This window comes from Vulpes lagopus, chromosome 7, assembly GCF_018345385.1.
Source record: "Vulpes lagopus strain Blue_001 chromosome 7, ASM1834538v1, whole genome shotgun sequence".
In the NCBI taxonomy this organism is placed as follows: Eukaryota; Metazoa; Chordata; class Mammalia; order Carnivora; family Canidae; genus Vulpes; species Vulpes lagopus.
This window is the reverse complement of record NC_054830.1, coordinates 5,103,822-5,119,901: the sequence shown is the minus strand read 5'-3', so window position 1 is coordinate 5,119,901 and position 16,080 is coordinate 5,103,822. Positions and strand designations below refer to the sequence as shown.

The window sequence follows — 16,080 nt, the reverse complement described above, 5'->3', positions numbered from 1 at the left end:
CCAGGCTCCAGGGCTAGCCACCCTATGTGAAAACACTACAGCCGGGAACTTGTAGTTTGGCGGGTCCCACCCTCGCAAGCCCTGTTCCCCCACAGCCCCCAGGAGGTGTTTCCACCACCCCTCCCACTCCCCTTTGTGTCTGGAGCTTTCCTGGGGGCTGGGGGCTGGTCTGCAAAGTGCCACCATGAACTTGGACAGGAGGCTCCACAAATGGAGCTGAGGAACCAGAAGCCCAAAGTAGGGCAGGCCAGGGTCTGCCTTGGGGTGTAGGCAGGGGAGGTGTTCGCTGGGGCGAGCATGTGGAGGGAGGCCTATGGAGGGATCCTGGGGTTCCGAGCTCACGGGGCGTTGGCAGTGGGGAACCAGAGCTGGCGCATTTGATCCTTGCACAAGAGCCTGGGGTGTGCACCTGGCTGCCCTGGTCTTGGTCAGGGGACAGATACGGTAGCAGCGGCCAATCCTGGGGTTGAGGGGTGCACGGAGGAGTCAGGAGGCCAGGTCAGAGGCAGCGTTCTGGGATGTGTGCCCAGGAGCCTGATCTTCCCCTCTCCCAGTCCGGTGACGAGGCTGGTGCTGGACAACTGCAGGATGGTGGGCGGGCACCTGGCCGGACTCAGCTGACTGTAAGCCACCTGGAGAGGGTCAGCCTGGTCATCATAAACCCGGTCTCTCATCAGCCTGCTTCCCGCTGGGGCAGCCCCGCTAAGTGGATGATGGCACCATCTCCCTTCAAGACTGACACTCCCGGGCGCCCTCTGCTGGGCGGAGCCAGGGCCCTAAGACTCAGCGGTCAGGTATCTTATAGTTGGGGGAGGGGAGCCCTCTACGGGACCAGTTTGACCTGAGGGTGGGCAGGGGCTGCAGAAGCCCAGGAGGGACACTGGGAGCAGACTTCCCAGTGGAGCTGAAAAAGTTGGACATGAGTTGGTAGGGGGCGACAGTAGGCAGTTGCTTTTGGAGTGAGCAGGGTTCCCAGGCCAGGTCAGGATCTAGGTCCCTGGGCCTCTGGGCAGTTTCAGGTTGCTGGGGGGAGGGGCTGTTGCATTTACATGGGTAAAGTAGGGTGGGGTACCTGGACCAGGATGGCTCTGGGACTCTCTGGGAAGCTCCGGAGAGACTGGGAAGTGGCACTGCCTAGATCTGAGGGTGGCTGAATGAGGGGCCGGCCTGATGGGGAAAGGGACTCTGGTACCTCAGAGACAGGTTGCAGTGCCACAGCCCTGGAGATGTGGGAAAAGGGGAGGGTGCCCTTTGGGCCTCAGTGCCTGGGTTTTCTTATAGCTGGGAACCATCCCCAGCTTCTAGGGTGGTACGGAATCAGGGACTGAACTGCAGCCAGACCGGCTCATTCATCTTACCCTCCTAGCCTCATCTTCTCTGGCTGTAAAATAGGCCCCTTGATCCCACCCCACCTCCTTCCTGTGTTCTTTGCTGGGGGGATGGGCTTGGTGGCTAGAGTGACGTGAATCACTCACAAACATTTCCCAAGCCCCCACCCTCTCTCCTCAGGCCCTCTTTGAACCTTCACGAGGACTCCAGAGGCTAAGCATAGTGACACCCATTTAAGGACTAGCAAAGTGAGATGCAGGGAGGTTGAGTCTTCTCCAGGGTCACAAAGTCCTGGTTCCACGGCTTCTGGCTTGGAAGAGGGCAGCTCAGGGGCCTGGAGCCCCAAAGCCCCCTGATATCCCAGCTTGCCCCACAGCAGGTGCTGAGTGATACTACCTCAGTGGGCCCAGAGTTGGTGGCAGAGCAGACCCCTGGCCTGAGCCAGCGGAGTCTCGGCTACAACCCCACCAGTGACAGGGCAGCCAGGAAGCCCCTTGTGAGAGCTCTGGCGGCTGTGCAGGCAGTCAGGCCCCCAGATGCAGGTGCGCCCATCCTAAGGGCACTCAGATCAACCTCCCCTTTGGAAGAAGCAGAACGGCCTCTGGAGCTTGGAGCTCTTCAACCTCAAGGAGGCTGAGGATGGGGGCGTTGGAGGAGGTTCACGATGGAGCCTTGTGGGCTATTAGAACAAGGTCTTCATCCAGAACCGTGGGGAGCCACTGAAGGCAGGGAGAAAAGACACATGTTTTCAGTGGTGTTCAGACTGGGGAAGAAGGCAGGAGGCTTGCTTCAGGTGCCTGAGGAGGGCAAAGAGGGTCAGGGACCTAGGCTGGGGACCAGGGGGGTAAGGGAGCAAGACGCAGGAGGAGCCTCTGAAGGGCGGCTGCCAACAAGGCTCCTAAGACTTCCAATTTGGTAGGCTTGGCCCATTGGGTTTGGGTGACAACAGCATTGGGACAGCAGTGTGGCCCCAGGTTCTAACCCCTGACCCAGTACGGATTTCTCAAAAAGGAAGGGAAGAGGAGATGGCAGTGGCTGGAAGACTGAGACGGGAGGGGGAGGAGGGAGGGAGCTCAGGTTCCCTGGGGCAGGCTTTGCCCGGCTCTCCTCCTGAGGGTCTGGAGGGCAGTGACAAAGCCTGCCCTTGACAAAGCCTGCAGCCAGAGGCCCTGGCACCACTGCCTCAACTCTGTCACCTGGGAGTCCACACTGGCCTCAGGATGGGGGAGGTGGGTGTGGCCTCCAGCAGGACCAGCCTCCCAGCCTGTCCTACCGACTGACCCTCGAGACTTCTCAAATAAAAGTGACGTTCTCTCCCACCTGGTTTCTGGAAATGGTGGGGCAAGACACGGGAGCTGGCAGTCCCAACTACAGCTGGATGGAGTAAAACTGAGCAGGAGACCGGGGGCCCAGCGTTAAGGTGACGGCAGGAGTGAGTCTGAGGGGAGGCCTGTCCCCTCCCCAGACACGAGCACCCCAGGACTGCTGGACTGGCCTGCTGTGCATCAGAGGGGCAAGGGACCCAGACACAGCACAGGCTGGCTCATCGCGCCTCCTTTATTATTGTCCCCCCACCCTCTCCATCTTAAGCCCCGTTAAAATCACAAAACTCCCCACACCCTACAGTCCAGCCGCGGCCCCCCCCCCCCGCGCGGCGGGGTTCAGAACGGCGAGAACACCGGACAGTCCCCCTCTGACAGCAGCGGAGACACCTTGGGTGCGAGCGGGGCCGGGTCTGGGTGGGGCAGAGGAGGGGGCGCCTGAGCCTCGGCCCCGCCCCCCGCCTCCGGGGCCCCGCCCTCCCCACCCGCGCGCTCCTCCGCCTTACCCGCGGGCGCGTCGGGGCGCGGCTGCCCGGGCCCCGGGGCCGCGGGGGCGACGGCGCGGTGGTCCTCCAGGTGCAGTGTCATGGCGGGCCGCGAGGCCGTGGAGAAGGCGCACTGCATGCACGAGTAGCGGCCGCGCGTGTGCTCCCACACGATGCGGCTCGGGGCCGCGTGCCCTGCGGGCAGGCGGGACCCCGTCAGTCCCGGCCCGAGGACCCGTCCACCCCGAGGCTGGCGGACGCGGGCGAGTGCGGGTCGGACCTCTCCCGCCTCCCCGTCGGCTCCCGGGCACCTGGCTGGTCTGGCCTGGCTGGTCCAAGTGCTCCCGGGCGTGCTCCCTCCTGTAATCGGGGGCACTAAACTGGGCTTCTCCGAATCCCCCACTCCTATCCCTGGAACCACCGCAGGGGAAGGCCTGGTGAACCGGGCGCGGGTTTTACACGGAAACGCCGGCGCAGATGAAGGCTCCGGGGCCAGTATTTTTAAGGCAAAGATCTTGTATTTCGGGGGTGGCAGTTCTAGCCCCCTGGGAAGGGGCGGGCAACACTGCCTCCCGGCGTCCCCTGGGCCCCGCAGGGCGCAGACAGCAGTCCCCTCCTCCCCTCCCCCGGTGGTCACCTGCACGCACCTGAGGGCGTGTCGGAGCCGCCCTGGGGTCTCCGCGGGCTGCCGCCGGCACCTGAGATAAACGGGCGGGTCAAGGTCAGGAGTCCCGGGGGCGCCCGGCTCGCCCTTCAGGCCGCCCAGTTCCCAACTCACCTTGGCTCTTCTTCCAGACTGCGGCGCTGGAGGCGGGCGGCCCGGGCGCCGCGGCCAGGAAGGGGCGCAGGCGTGGGGGACTCAGGCCAAAGGGCGCGGGGTTCAAGTAGGGCAGGAAGGGCCCGGTGGGGGCAGGGGCGGGGGTCGTGAACGGCTCGAGCAGCGGGAACGGCAGGCCCGGCGCCGACGCGGTGTCGGACTCCGGGGGACGCTCGGGCGCCGGCGGCTCCTTGTCGAGGGCGGGGGGTGGCGGCGGGGCTGGGCTCTGCGCATGCTCGGCGCAAACATGCAGATGCTTGAAGAGCGAGCGGTGCGTGCGGAAGCGCAGGAGGCAGTTCTCACACCTGGGGGCAGGCACAGGGCTGGGCTGGGTCTCCTGGGGGACGAGGGTAGGGCCTATCCGACGCTACCTGGGGAGCTGCCGCGCGACAGGCGTAGGTAAGGGAGCCTAAGGCCCAAATCACAGATCCCCCACTTGCGGGGGGAGAAGCTTGCTCTAAGCGCCCCCCAGTGTGGCTGCGACCTTTCCGGACCCCTCTGGGTCCTTGCCCTGGGAAAACGAGGAAGGAAGTTTCAATTTTGACTTAGGTGGCCACTTTTCTTCTAGCGGGGTCAGGAGAGACTGGGTGCAAACACACCACGTATGCCCCGCCCTTTCCAAGCTCCTCGCTCCTCCCCGGGTCTCCGGGGTCCCGTAACCAGGGTCTCTTTCAGGGCAAGTAAGGGCAGGGCTTGCCCGAGGGCACGCCCACTACCAGACTCAACCCACCTCCCTGTTGACTAGGAAGGGAGAGAAAGGCCTGGACCCCAGGTAGTGGCAATCAAGCCAGGGGTGGGAGGAGCTGCCTGGACCGGTCGGTGGAAGTCGGCATGGGGGGGGGTCTCACTTGAAGTAGCGATTGGGTTTGTAGTGCAGCTTGCCGTGTGCCACGAGTTCCTGCATGCTGGGGAAGGTCTCGGTGCAGCTCAGGGCGGAACAGCGGAAGAGCTTGCCTGGCAGGACAGGGATAAAGGACAGAGGAGTGGAGAGGGGTGGCCGAGGCTGGCCTGGAGGCGCTGCCTGCCTCCCACCCCAAAGTGCCTCCCCACCGCCTACTCTGGCCCTACCTTCCAGGGACTGTGTGGGTGGGCAGTGGGTACGCAGATGCTGTGCCAGGTCTCGAACACTGGGGAAACTGAGGCAGCAGCCAGGGCTGGAGCAGGGTATCTGCTTCCCTGCAGGAAGCACAGAAGGGGAGGTGTCATCCACTGTTCTCTCGTCCACGCGGTCCAGAGTTATGCCCCGGAGAGGCACAGATGAGGCTGGAACTACCCTACTGGTTTCTTACCAGCACCTTTACCATCTGCTTCCCCCACCAGACTGAGCTCCCGGAGGGCAGAGGCTGGGATGGCCTAGCTCATCACTGTAGCCACAGCCTGGCATACACTTGGGTGCTCGTTCAGGAAATGGTGACTCCCTCTAGATGGGGCCCAAGTTTGGAGATACTCTGTACTCCTCTCTATTGTTCCAAGGCCTGTGACCCTCCAGAAGGCTCCATCACAGATCACCTGGTTGTTGGCGACGTCTGGGAGGCCTCAGGTCCTCGCTGGTCCCAGAGACTGTGCTGGTCGGGCCAAGGCTGGATCCAGGACCAGGCTGACCACTGTCTGGGGGTGAGGGGCCACCCTGCTGGGTCCCCCCAGGCCCTCTGCGGTCCCACACTGGGGGTGTGGCTGCCCGTTCAGGGCCTGTCTCCTCCCCCATGGAAGAAGAGGTGGCCGCGGCGGCCACAGCTGGAGACAGCACCTCCTTGTCGGTCTCAGTGAAGCTGGGCTCTGCAGCGGCCGGCATGTCGGGGCTGGGCCCCGAGGGTTCCTCCTCCTAATGAAAGGAAAAGGCAGAGAGAACCCCTCTGGGCCCAGGTCGGCCTGGACCAGCCAGGGGAACCTCCCCCCCTCCCCCCGACCTTTGAACATTCCTGAAGCAGCGAATGTCCTCAAGACATCACCAGGTCAGACCCCATTCTAAGGAGTCACCATCGGGGAGGACGGGGGTAAGGGTGGATTGAGCCTCCGGTGTTCCCATCCTCTGGGAGGGCACTGGGAGGGGTCCCAGTTGCAGAAGGGGTGACTGTCTGGAATTACTCCTATGGAAGAAGCAGTCCCTAGTCCCTAACTTGGGACAGGGGGATGCCCGCCCCGCCCCCCCGACACAGCAGGGGCGTGGCCTACAGGGTGAGGGCGAGGCGAAGGCTACGAAGGTGGGGCCCTGAATAGGGCACCGCTAGAACATGCTGGAGGGGCCAGAAGGGATCAAACGCATTACCCGAGGGCCGAAGTCTATCCACCCGCCCGCCCGGAGCTGCGCGTCGAACCGGGAGGTGCCAGGGCCCCGGATGCAGAAGGACCAGGGGCGGAGCCCAGCCCGGTGGGCGTGGCCCAGTCGCAGCCGCGCCAGGAAGCAGGGGGTGGGGCGTTCCCCAAGTGACAGCCAGCGACGGGCGAGTGCCCGGATGTGGGGGCGGGGTCGGCCGGAGGCTGCGCGTGCCACAGGGCCGCGCCCCGCCAGTTCCCGCTGGTTCGCCGCGCCCGCACCCCCGGCGCCGCGCTCACCATCCTCGACCCGGCTCCGCCTCTTCTTCCTGCGGCTCCGGCGGCTCCCGCTGAGGCTGCGGCGACTCCCTGGGCGGCCGCGGGCTCGCGCTCACGTCGACGCCATTTTCCGCCTCCCGGCTCTCGCGAGACGGGGGCGGGGCCTGCGCACGGCGCCCCTCGGGGGGCGGGGCCTGAGATCTGGGCGCTCGTGGGGAGCTGCGCAGGCGGCGCTGCGTCTGTGCGAGCCCGAGCCGGGGCTTGTCGGAGGGCGCCTTGGAAAGACCCTGAGCTCGGAGATTCCGGCCTAGAATCCTGTTCTTGTCTGCAAAATGGTTACCTTTGTCCCCTCCCGTCCAGCCACCAGCTCTCAGCCGCTCTTCTTTTTGAAGAGGTCGTGTTGGTTGGGCAGCCTCTTCGGAGGGAAATTGGCAGTGACGTCAAAATTGTCAATGCACTTAGTTCTGAAGTTGTAATGGGCTCCCTGTGATAGCCAGGGGCAGGAAGCAAGCTGTCTGTCCCTCGGACAGGTGTAGCCTAAGGATGAAGACCCCTGGGTGGACCTGCGTGGAGCGCGTCACCTGTGTACTAGGCGTTGGGGACCCAGAGATGAACAGGACAGACATCCTTGACCTCAGGGGCCTGCTCACATTTTAAAATGGGAAAATAGACAACGAATCAACAAATGCAGAAAACCGCCTTAGTTCTATTAAATGCCACAAAGGAAAAAAAAACAAACACAGAGAAGGGAGAGAAGCCTCTCTGTGAGTTGACTTTTGAGTTGTAACCGGATGGTCAGGAAGGTGTGAGCAGATCGAAGGTCAGGGGACTCTGGGAAGTGGATAGCTGTGCAAATGTCCTGAGGTAGAGAGGGACAAGTTTGTCTTAGGGACCGGTGAGGGGATCAGCTCACTGTTGGGTCAGAGAACTTGATGCAGGGAAGGTCACACAGGGCCTTGTGAACCATGGAAAAGAGTGTGGTTTCTATTCTCACCATTGATGTATTTTTATCAGGGGGAGGTCCACCATCTGATTCCTGGCTGTTGTTTGGAGGATGGGCAGTTGGGGGATGGTAAAGGGAATCTTTGATCTCAGGTCTCTATAGTACATTATTTAACATTCAAGAGGTATCTGTTAAAAAAAAAAAAGAGGTATCTGTTGAGTTCTGGGCAAATATAGACTTTATGTGCAGTGTATTTCCATCTGTGTGGATAAGATGTACTTATGTGCCTTTATGTGCAGAGAATCCCATTAGAAGGAAACATTTAAAAATTGGGAAGAGGGGGCATCTGGGTAGCTCAGTGGGTTAAAGATCTGCCTTCAGCTCAGATCGTGATCCCAGAGTCCTGGGACTGAGCCCAGCATCAGGCTCCCTGCTCACCAGAGAGCCTGCTTCTCCCTCTCCTTCTGCCTCCCGCTCCCCCTGCTTGTGCTCTCTCTGTCAAATAAATAAGTAAAACCTTTTATTTTTTTTATTTTTAAAGATTTTATTTATTCATTCATGAGAATACACAGAGAGGAGAGAGGCAGAGACACAGGCAGAGGGAGAAGCAGGCCCTGCCTGACGCAGGACTCGATCCCGAGGCTCTAGGATCACACCCTGGGCTGAAGGCAGGTGCTAAACTGCTGGGCCACTGGGGGTCCCCAAAATCTTTTAAAAAGAAAAAAAAAACACCTGGGGAAGGGAACAGATTTTCAAGTGAGGGAGAGATGGCTTTTCATATTTTGTGCTGTTAGAGTTTTAAAAAATGTGGAGTTTTTTTTGATTATCATCAACACAGTTAAAAACTCATTAATGTAAAAAAAAAGCCCAGGTCATTTGACTCAGGGTAGAGGTGTGTTTGTGTGAGGACTGGAGGTTGGTGCAATCTGGGGAAGTGTAGGGGGAGGCTTCAGAAGGACAGGACCCAAGGAAGGGAGAGGAGGGGCCTTGCTTAAGAAATTCTCTAAGTCAACAGGATGTGGGGGGGTGGAGTGGGCAGAGCCAAGGTGATTCTGAGGTTTGCAGTCTGAAGATGCTGTAACCTAGATGTGAGGCCCAGAAGGCCCTACTTCCTGTAAATGGGGTGACCGCCACGCAGTGGGGCCCCAGGGCTGTACCCCAAAATGTCAGGGGGGCAGGGAGCCTGCATGGTGAGTTCAGGGACAGAGAAGGGAGGTAGAAACCCTGATTCCTCTTCAGCACCGGGAAGTGCCCAGCTGATGAGGTTGGTGGTTCTCGCATTTCCTCCCCAGCCTGTCCTAACATCTAAGTGTTGTGGGGAAACACACACACACACACACACACACACACACACACACACAGTGGTGGTTGGGCAACCAAGGGGTGAAAATCAGAGATCCAAGGGACTGGTTAGATGCTTTTGTACAATGGTTGGCTAATAAAAGAGCTGTTGAGACCCATATGCAACCTTGGGATTTTTTTTTTTTTTTTTTCACCCCCTGGCTGTGCTCTGCTTCCCAAGGTAGGTACAAAAGAAGGTTCAGATCCTGCAGAAAGTTCTGCTGGCCAGTCTTTCTCTTATACCTCCTCTCCCATTCTCCAGGTGGGTAGGTGTCCTCTGCCTGGAGTTCTCCTTTTTTTTTTTTTTTTTTTAAAGATTTTATTTATTTATTCATAGACACAGAGAAAGAGAGGCAGAGACCCAGGCAGAGGGAGAAGCAGGCTCCATGCAGGGAGCCTGACGTGGGACTTGATCTCAGGTCTCCAGGATCACACCCCAGGCTGCAGGCGGCGCCAAACCGCTGTGCCACCGGGGCTGCCCTGCCTGGAGTCCTCCTGTCACGGCCTAGCTCGCTGTATGTGCTGTTTGCCCTGGAGATCTGCTGACCCCACCCCTTTCCTTCCTTCTTGGGTCTTCCAGCAATGCCCACTCTCTCTCTGCATCCCCTGCCCCAGCCCCTTGTCCTTCTCTGGCCCACCCCTGGTCTGGCTCCCTCTGTCTCCCAGATCTGCTGCTCTTTGAGGGTCTGAGCACAGAGTGGGTATCCATTTGGAAAGTCGGGATATTTAGGCTCAGACCATGGCAAGAACCCCTGGCAGTTCTGGCTGCATTTGCAGGGATATATGAAAGCTTCAGACTCCATCGCTGGCTTGGAAACATCTGGGGAGACCAGTCATCAGACTGACCCCCTAAACCCATGAAACAGGTACAGAAATCCAGGGCCCTTGAATATCAGAACCGATCCTGAGCCCAAATGAGGGAGGGCCCAGAAGACCCAGATGTGGGATGGGGGACAAGGGCCAGAGGTGGCCCAGGCTGGATTGTGAAGGCCCATGTGGGACCTGCCTCTTTCCTCAGGGTCCAGCCAGGTCCCAGATGGGTCTGGGGATGGCAGATTCAAAGCTGACAGGACCCACCAGACTATTTTCTGCAGGAAGGAAGGCTGGGACGCAAGTGGTCAAGAGTGGGTGAGCCGGCAGGTGAGACAAACTCCAGCTTTGGGACAGGTGGGGTGGGGGTGTACCCGAGTTCAAGGCTTGGCTCTGTGGGATCTTGGGCAAGTGACAAAACTTCAGCCCCCGGTTTTTCACCTGAGTTGGGGTATTTGCTGCTCCTCCCTCAGAGCGTTGTGAGAAGGTAGTTCCCTGCTTAGCGCTCAGTAAATCAATTCACGCTTTCGCCTGGCAAAGGTTTACTGCCTCAGTGATGACAGAAGGAGGGAGGTTTCACTTGTTAAGGTGCCCCCCAACTGTGCTTGGCACTTTGCGGACAGGACACAACTCAGTTATACTCATGAGGCAGCTTGGGAGGTAGATTCTGCTGTTAGCCCTGTTTGGCACAGGAGGCAACGCATGTGACATGGGGGAGGCCAGGGCCCTGGGGTGGCTGCGGTGGTGACCCCCAGACCAGGGCCTGGGCTGGAGGCCACAGGACTGGACCTTCTGGCTAATTCGGCCAAGGAGAATGAGGCCCCCGCTGGCAGGGCCTGGCTCCCTGGCAGGCAGGCAGGCAGGAGGCGAACCCGGGCCCCCTCTCAGATCTTCTCCACGTAGTTTCCTGGGAAGAGGCCCTCCTGGCCATGCAGCCGGCCTTTCCACCAGCCCGAGGCATCTGTGGGCGAGAAGGGAGTGTGAGGCGGCGTCCAGCCCACGCAGGAGAAAGCCTTCGTGCTGGCTCCGCGCCTGTTTTATTCATCGCCACTGGCGTGGCAGAAGGCAGACTCCGAAAAGAGAATCGTCAACAGATGGAAGGGAGGGAGGGGCGGCTGGATGCATGGTTTCTCCTGCTGCTGCCTCACACTCTGCCATGTTCTAGACCATTCTCTCGTGTTCATCTCTCATCCTCTCTTTCTACAGGTGCCTGCCCTCCCTCCCCACGATGGACCAGCGAATGATTCCTTTGGGGCTCCCCATTTACCCAAAGAGGGTGTTGCTGGTGGGGAGGGCAGCCCAGGGGACTGAGGTAGGAAGGTGGCCTGGGCCAGCCAGACACAGTTTTTACTCACAAGGGGTCTCTTTGAAGTAGGTTCTGGTATTAGCCCCGTGCTTGACAGGAGAGAAAAATGAGGCCGGGGAGGGGGGGATTGGGGATGCTGCTCTGAGGCCCCCAGAGTGGCTGAGGAGGAACCCTCTGGACCCAAGGCCTCCTCGCCTTTGCAGCCACTGGCCTGGAAGAGGGTATCTCTGGTGGGGGCTGGTGGCTTCTGTTCTCCGAAGGGTGTGCAGGAATGGTGGTGGGGGGCGGTTGCCCGGCTGTGTCAGGGCTCTGACTCCTCCCACCTCTGCCCTGGCCCGCCTACCTTCCAAGATGATCTCGATGACCTCGTTCACATTGAAGCTCAGCTCGTCCACATCTTGGCCCACATACTGGTACAGCGCCCGGCACCGCGGGCCGTGCGTCCGTGGCTGGGGCTTGGGTCGGCCCACGCCTGGCACCGGTCGCTGCCCCACGCTGCGCTTCCTCTGCATGCTGTGGGCACAGGAAGCGCTTGTCACAGCCCAGATGCTCCCGTGTCCACCCACCCCCACCTCCCATCTCCTGGGCTGCCCTCTCTCCCCACTTACCCGGCCACACCCTGGTCAGGCACGTTGAGGAATTCTGTGTTGTGCTCTGAGGGGGGCCGTGCCCGGGGCCGTCTGCTGGCCCTCAGGGCCCCGGATGGAGGGCCTCGGAGAGGCTGCTGGGAGCCCCCTCCAGATGTGATCTCCAGGGGCAGGGGCCCCCTTCTGCCAGAAGGGGGCACCCCATTGTGGTTCAGGCCTGTGGCAGGAGCAAGGGTGGGAGCATTTATCAGAGTGATGGTAGGAGGATTTGGGGAGCACTTAGCTCCAAGTTCCCAGTCTGAGGGAGGAGGCAGCCAGTCGTATGCTCAAACCAGCATGCTAAGGATTGGCCCAGAGGGCTCTGCAGGGGTAAAGTTTCCTCCATCCTCTTCTGTAGGAGGACTTTTGTGGGTGGCTCTTGGAGGATGAAGAGGAGCTCAAGCTAAGTGGGAATTTGGGAGACCAGAGGAGCAAGGAGCCCAAGCAAAGCCTTGGAAGTTAAGGACGAATTTGTTAAATTGGCAAAATAAGATGTAGCTTGCGCCACAGGAGAGTATAAGGGAGGAGAGAAGGAGTCAGTGGTTGGCTAGGGTTGGCTTCTGAAGGGCTTTGACTATCCAACTGAGCTTCGTCTGTATTCTGTGGAAGATGGGGAGCTGTGGCGAGTTCTGGGCAGAGAACAGAGTGGTCAGCCCCATCTGTTGGCAGCGGGCAACAGATGGCTTTGGTCATGGGGGACACAAAAGGCACAGGAAGACGCGTCTCCTCACCTCTGGGAGGTCCAGGGGCTGCCCGGGCAGGGGCCTGGGCTGATCTTCGAGGTTTTCCCTGGGCCATTCCCTTCCTTGTAGGCTCTGAAAGGGGAAAAGAGATGGGAATTTGAGTGGGGGACCAGACCACAGCAGGCTCTCGGCCCCGCCCACAAGTCCCTGTCACTCTGGCTCCGCCCCGGACCCCGCCCCCTGTTCTCATTGGCTGTCCATAGGCCCCGCCCCATAGTTACTGGAATACCGTCTCTGCCCAGGAATTGGCCCCGCCCCCAACGACCCACCTCATTGGGTCTCTCTGGGCACGCCCACTTCGGGGGGGGGCGGTCATTTCTCTGGCCACACCCCCTCCATATTTCCCTCCCACTCATTGGCTTCGTCTCTGATCCTGCCCTCTCCGTGGCCGCGTGTCTGTAGGCCCACCCCTCCACGGCCCTCACGGGCTCCCGGCCAGCCCCCACTGGCTCCGCCCCCACAGCCCTGATTGGTCCCCGCACTGGCCCCGCCCCCATAGGACCCGCCTCTTTGGCTCCGCCCCCCGTTCTGCGCAGACTCACTGGAGCTCTTGGGCAGCCCGTCGCCCACGCTGACTGTGAGCGCGCGGCCGCTCGCCTTGAGCACCGCCAAGTCGCCGGAGCCGCGGGAGAAAGTGACGCTGCGGGTGCCGCCTCCGCCCCAGCCCTCCTTCTTCACCCGGAACTGTAGTCTGTGGGGAGAGGAGGAAGCTGCGGGGACGCCCACTCCCAGGCGGGCCGGGACCGCGGGGCGGGAGAGGGGGCTCTGTGCCCCGCGCAGCCCGAGGACGGTGGCGGGGGGCGTACGTGTCGCTGAAGGTGAGGGGCAGGGCCCTCCGCGCCACCTCCTCGAAGCGCTTGCTCAGGAGGCTGATGAACTCGGTCTTGAAGATGCTCTCCAGGAAGCTGTCGGCGGCGTCTTCTTGGAGAATGAAGAAGTCGTCCTGCCGCGTGCTGGGGGAGGGGTGGGAAGGCAGGCAGGTGAGGGTGGCAGTGAGGGTGGCAGGACTGACATGTGAGATGCGGCGGGGAGCGTCGGGGGAAGGCAAGCGGGAGGTGACGCAGGTGGGCCAAAGGGGAGAGGTGGCAAGGAGCTGGGGAAGACGGACACAGAGAAGCCTCGGGTGAGGGGGCAGGTGCTGTTGGCTCATAAGGATCAGGAGTGTGGGGGCAGGTGAAGGTGACAGGTAGAGCCAAGAGAGGCTTCCAGGTATAGCGGTAGGTTAGATGGTCAGAGTGACAGACGGGGTGAGAAGCGGGCAGGCCAGGGCCTGGCCTCACCTGAGGGAAACTCCCCGAAGCGTCTGGATCTCCAGCTTCTTCTTCAGGATCTCACGCACCTGGCCCTTCTCTGGTCCCTTCTTCACCTTCTCCCGGCCGATCATATACACACACTTGGGCGTCAGGATCAAGTCCCTCTTGATGGGCTGTGAGGATGCAGGAGCAGAGCTGGTGGCTGGAGCCCAGAGGGTGGGCAACCTGGCTCCAGGGCATCACCCCCAGGCAGGGGAGTGGTGCTGGCAGGTGAGGGACAGGTCAGCTGAGGGTTTTCCTCCATGTAAAGGTATATGAGGACTTACATTACATAAGGGATAGGAGGTTAAGGAAGGGTATATTGGCTAGAGAGGGGTTTCTGGGCCAGTGAACAGGTACACGATAGTGGAGGTATGCCTGCTGGACATGGGTGCCCAGGTCAGATGAGAGTGTACCTGTGTGCAGGTGTATCTCGGCCAGGTGAAGATATGTCTAATTGACAAATCTACGTAGACTGGCTGAGGGCATACCTAATGGATAGGTGTGTCCAGGACAAGTGTGGGTCAGGGCTTCTGGGTGAGGCAAGTGTGTAATTGTGGAGAGCTGTGTCTGGCCAGGTGCAGATGTATGTGATGGACAGGTTGGTCTGGGCTATGTGAAGACATATTTATTTTTATTTTATTTTATTTTATTTCATTTTATTTTATTTTATTTTATTTTATTTATTGTGAAGACATATTTAATAGCTAGATGTACCTACACTAATTGAATGTATATCTGTGGACAGATGTGTCTGGGCCAGGTGAGGGCATACCTGTGATGGGGCAGGTCTATCAGGCTAGGTGAATATATACCTGTGGACAGGTGTATCTGGGCCAGTGTGAGGGTGTACCTGTGGTGGGGGTGCCAGGCTGGGGTCAGGGTCCCAGACGCGCCCACCTACTAGTGCCTCACCTTGAAGCGGCGGTCATACTTGGTGACCGAATCAGCGAAGTCCACACGTTCCCTCTTGCTCAGGAACTGACGCAGCTCTGGCCGCTCCTCTAGCCCCAGGTAGTCCCCGACGAAGTTCCGATTGATGCTGTTGCGTCTCCGCTCCTTCTTGTTCAGCAGGATGTTGGAAGCTGTGGGGACAGGGGGCAGGGAGGCAGCGGTTGTGGCCCAACTCCTCCAAGTCCATCTGTCCCCACCCTGAGCGTCCCTCTGCAGCCTCTCACCTTCCTCCCGCATCTCCTCATACTTCCGGACCGCCACGTGGCGCCTCCAGGCCTTCTGGATGGTGCGGGCAAAGCCATCGAACTTGCGCTCTCGCATCTCCTCCAGAAGGAAGAGCTGGGACAGAGGGAGGGGCAGTGGGTCTTTCCTCGATCCCACCCCGTCCACTTGCTCTTGCTTGCAGGCACCTGCACACGTGCTCATACACTATGGTCAAAAAAATCTTTTCCTTCCTCCAAATGACTGAACCCAGGGTTCCCTCCCACTATGGGGCATAAGCCCCTGCATTAAATTAAACTCTAGGCTGGTGTTGTGGGGTTCGAATCCCAGCTCTGCCTCTTACGGACTCTGTAGCCTTGCCAGAAATGGTAAAACATCACAGTTTCTCACACTGTCAAGTTATGCACTCATATGTCACCCATGGGAGGTACACCCCAATTTCAGAGATGTTAAAAAAGGCGGACCAATGTGCATCTTAGAGCACCACCAGAATACCATAAATATGACAATCTGCTGCATAGGATTGTGATGTACCTGGAGACTGTGCAGGTTGTAGAGTGTACAACCTGCACAGCCATACGTGCCAGCCTTGGAAAAGAAGCGCCTGCAGAGGGCAGACTTTTGGGTTTCAAGAGTCTCAGTCCAGAGGGCACTTGGGGGAATAAACTGTATTGGAGCAAGTCAGAGTAGAAATGCCACGAAGGATGTCTCTTCACTTAGAATAATAGCAGTGAACGTATCCAGGAGGGGAGGCCACTGGATAGGAAAAGTTCTAAATCTACAGTAATAACAACGGGGTGCTGAGCAAGGAATAGAACAACCTACTGGAATAAGATAGATGGTCGGGGAATGTTGTATTCAGATTTAGTGATAGAAGGGACAGCGCCGATTGGGGAAATACCAAAATGGGAAATACTGAAAATAAAATGAGGCTGTATTAAGAAAAATAAGTAGCACTTCACCCAGAGGGATTTATCAAGTATGCAAATGTCACATCACTGCTAAAAGCCCGGCTGCCTGCTTTGCTGACCAAGGTGGTTGATGATTCCCAGAAACCCCAGGGTTCCCAGCAAGGACTGAAGTAGTTCTGTCGATCCTTGGTTCAAGTGCACTTGGAAAAAATATATCCTGGAGGGGTGCCTGGGTGGCTCAGTTGGTGGAGCGTCCAGCTTTTGATTTCGGCTCCGGTCATGATCTCAGGGTTGTGAGATCAAGCCCCTCCTGGGGCTCCTTGCTCAGTGGGGAGTCTCTCTGTCTCTCTTCTCCCCGCCTGCCTTTCCTTCTGCCCCTCCCCCTGCTCATGCCCTCTCTCTAAAATAGATAAATCTTAAAATATATATCTATATATCTTGGGGAAC

At 59.2% G+C, this 16,080-nt stretch overlaps 2 protein-coding genes across 3 annotated transcripts in view; both read right to left on the bottom strand.

Annotated features, from left to right (window-relative positions):
- Positions 1 to 2,868: 2,868 nt before the first annotated feature.
- ZNF414 (zinc finger protein 414) lies at positions 2,869 to 6,654 on the bottom strand. 2 transcript variants are annotated; one of them, XM_041760515.1, is made up of 8 exons: positions 6,507 to 6,654; positions 5,463 to 5,775; positions 5,022 to 5,129; positions 4,802 to 4,907; positions 3,915 to 4,258; positions 3,784 to 3,834; positions 3,158 to 3,331; positions 2,869 to 3,064 (listed from the first exon to the last, which is right to left on the bottom strand). In XM_041760515.1, exons 1-8 carry the CDS (start codon positions 6,507 to 6,509, stop codon positions 2,991 to 2,993), a joined length of 1,173 nt encoding a protein of 390 aa, XP_041616449.1. In that variant the 5' UTR covers positions 6,510 to 6,654; the 3' UTR covers positions 2,869 to 2,990. The 2 variants fall into 2 exon arrangements, with proteins under 2 accessions (XP_041616449.1, XP_041616450.1); XM_041760516.1 differs by having other exon boundaries at positions 2,869 to 3,547; positions 5,701 to 5,775; positions 6,507 to 6,621.
- Positions 6,655 to 8,838: 2,184 nt separating this feature from the next.
- Positions 8,839 to 16,080, bottom strand: part of MYO1F (myosin IF) — a 35,132-nt gene continuing 27,890 nt past the window's right edge. The window contains exons 20-28 of the mRNA XM_041764666.1: positions 14,725 to 14,839; positions 14,462 to 14,631; positions 13,535 to 13,680; positions 13,061 to 13,207; positions 12,797 to 12,945; positions 12,243 to 12,326; positions 11,494 to 11,689; positions 11,229 to 11,398; positions 8,839 to 10,540 (exon numbers count right to left, since the gene is read on the bottom strand). Of these exons, the coding sequence (XP_041620600.1) occupies positions 10,464 to 10,540; positions 11,229 to 11,398; positions 11,494 to 11,689; positions 12,243 to 12,326; positions 12,797 to 12,945; positions 13,061 to 13,207; positions 13,535 to 13,680; positions 14,462 to 14,631; positions 14,725 to 14,839 (1,254 nt within the window). The 3' untranslated portion in view covers positions 8,839 to 10,463. The remainder of the gene's footprint in view (positions 10,541 to 11,228; positions 11,399 to 11,493; positions 11,690 to 12,242; positions 12,327 to 12,796; positions 12,946 to 13,060; positions 13,208 to 13,534; positions 13,681 to 14,461; positions 14,632 to 14,724; positions 14,840 to 16,080) is intronic.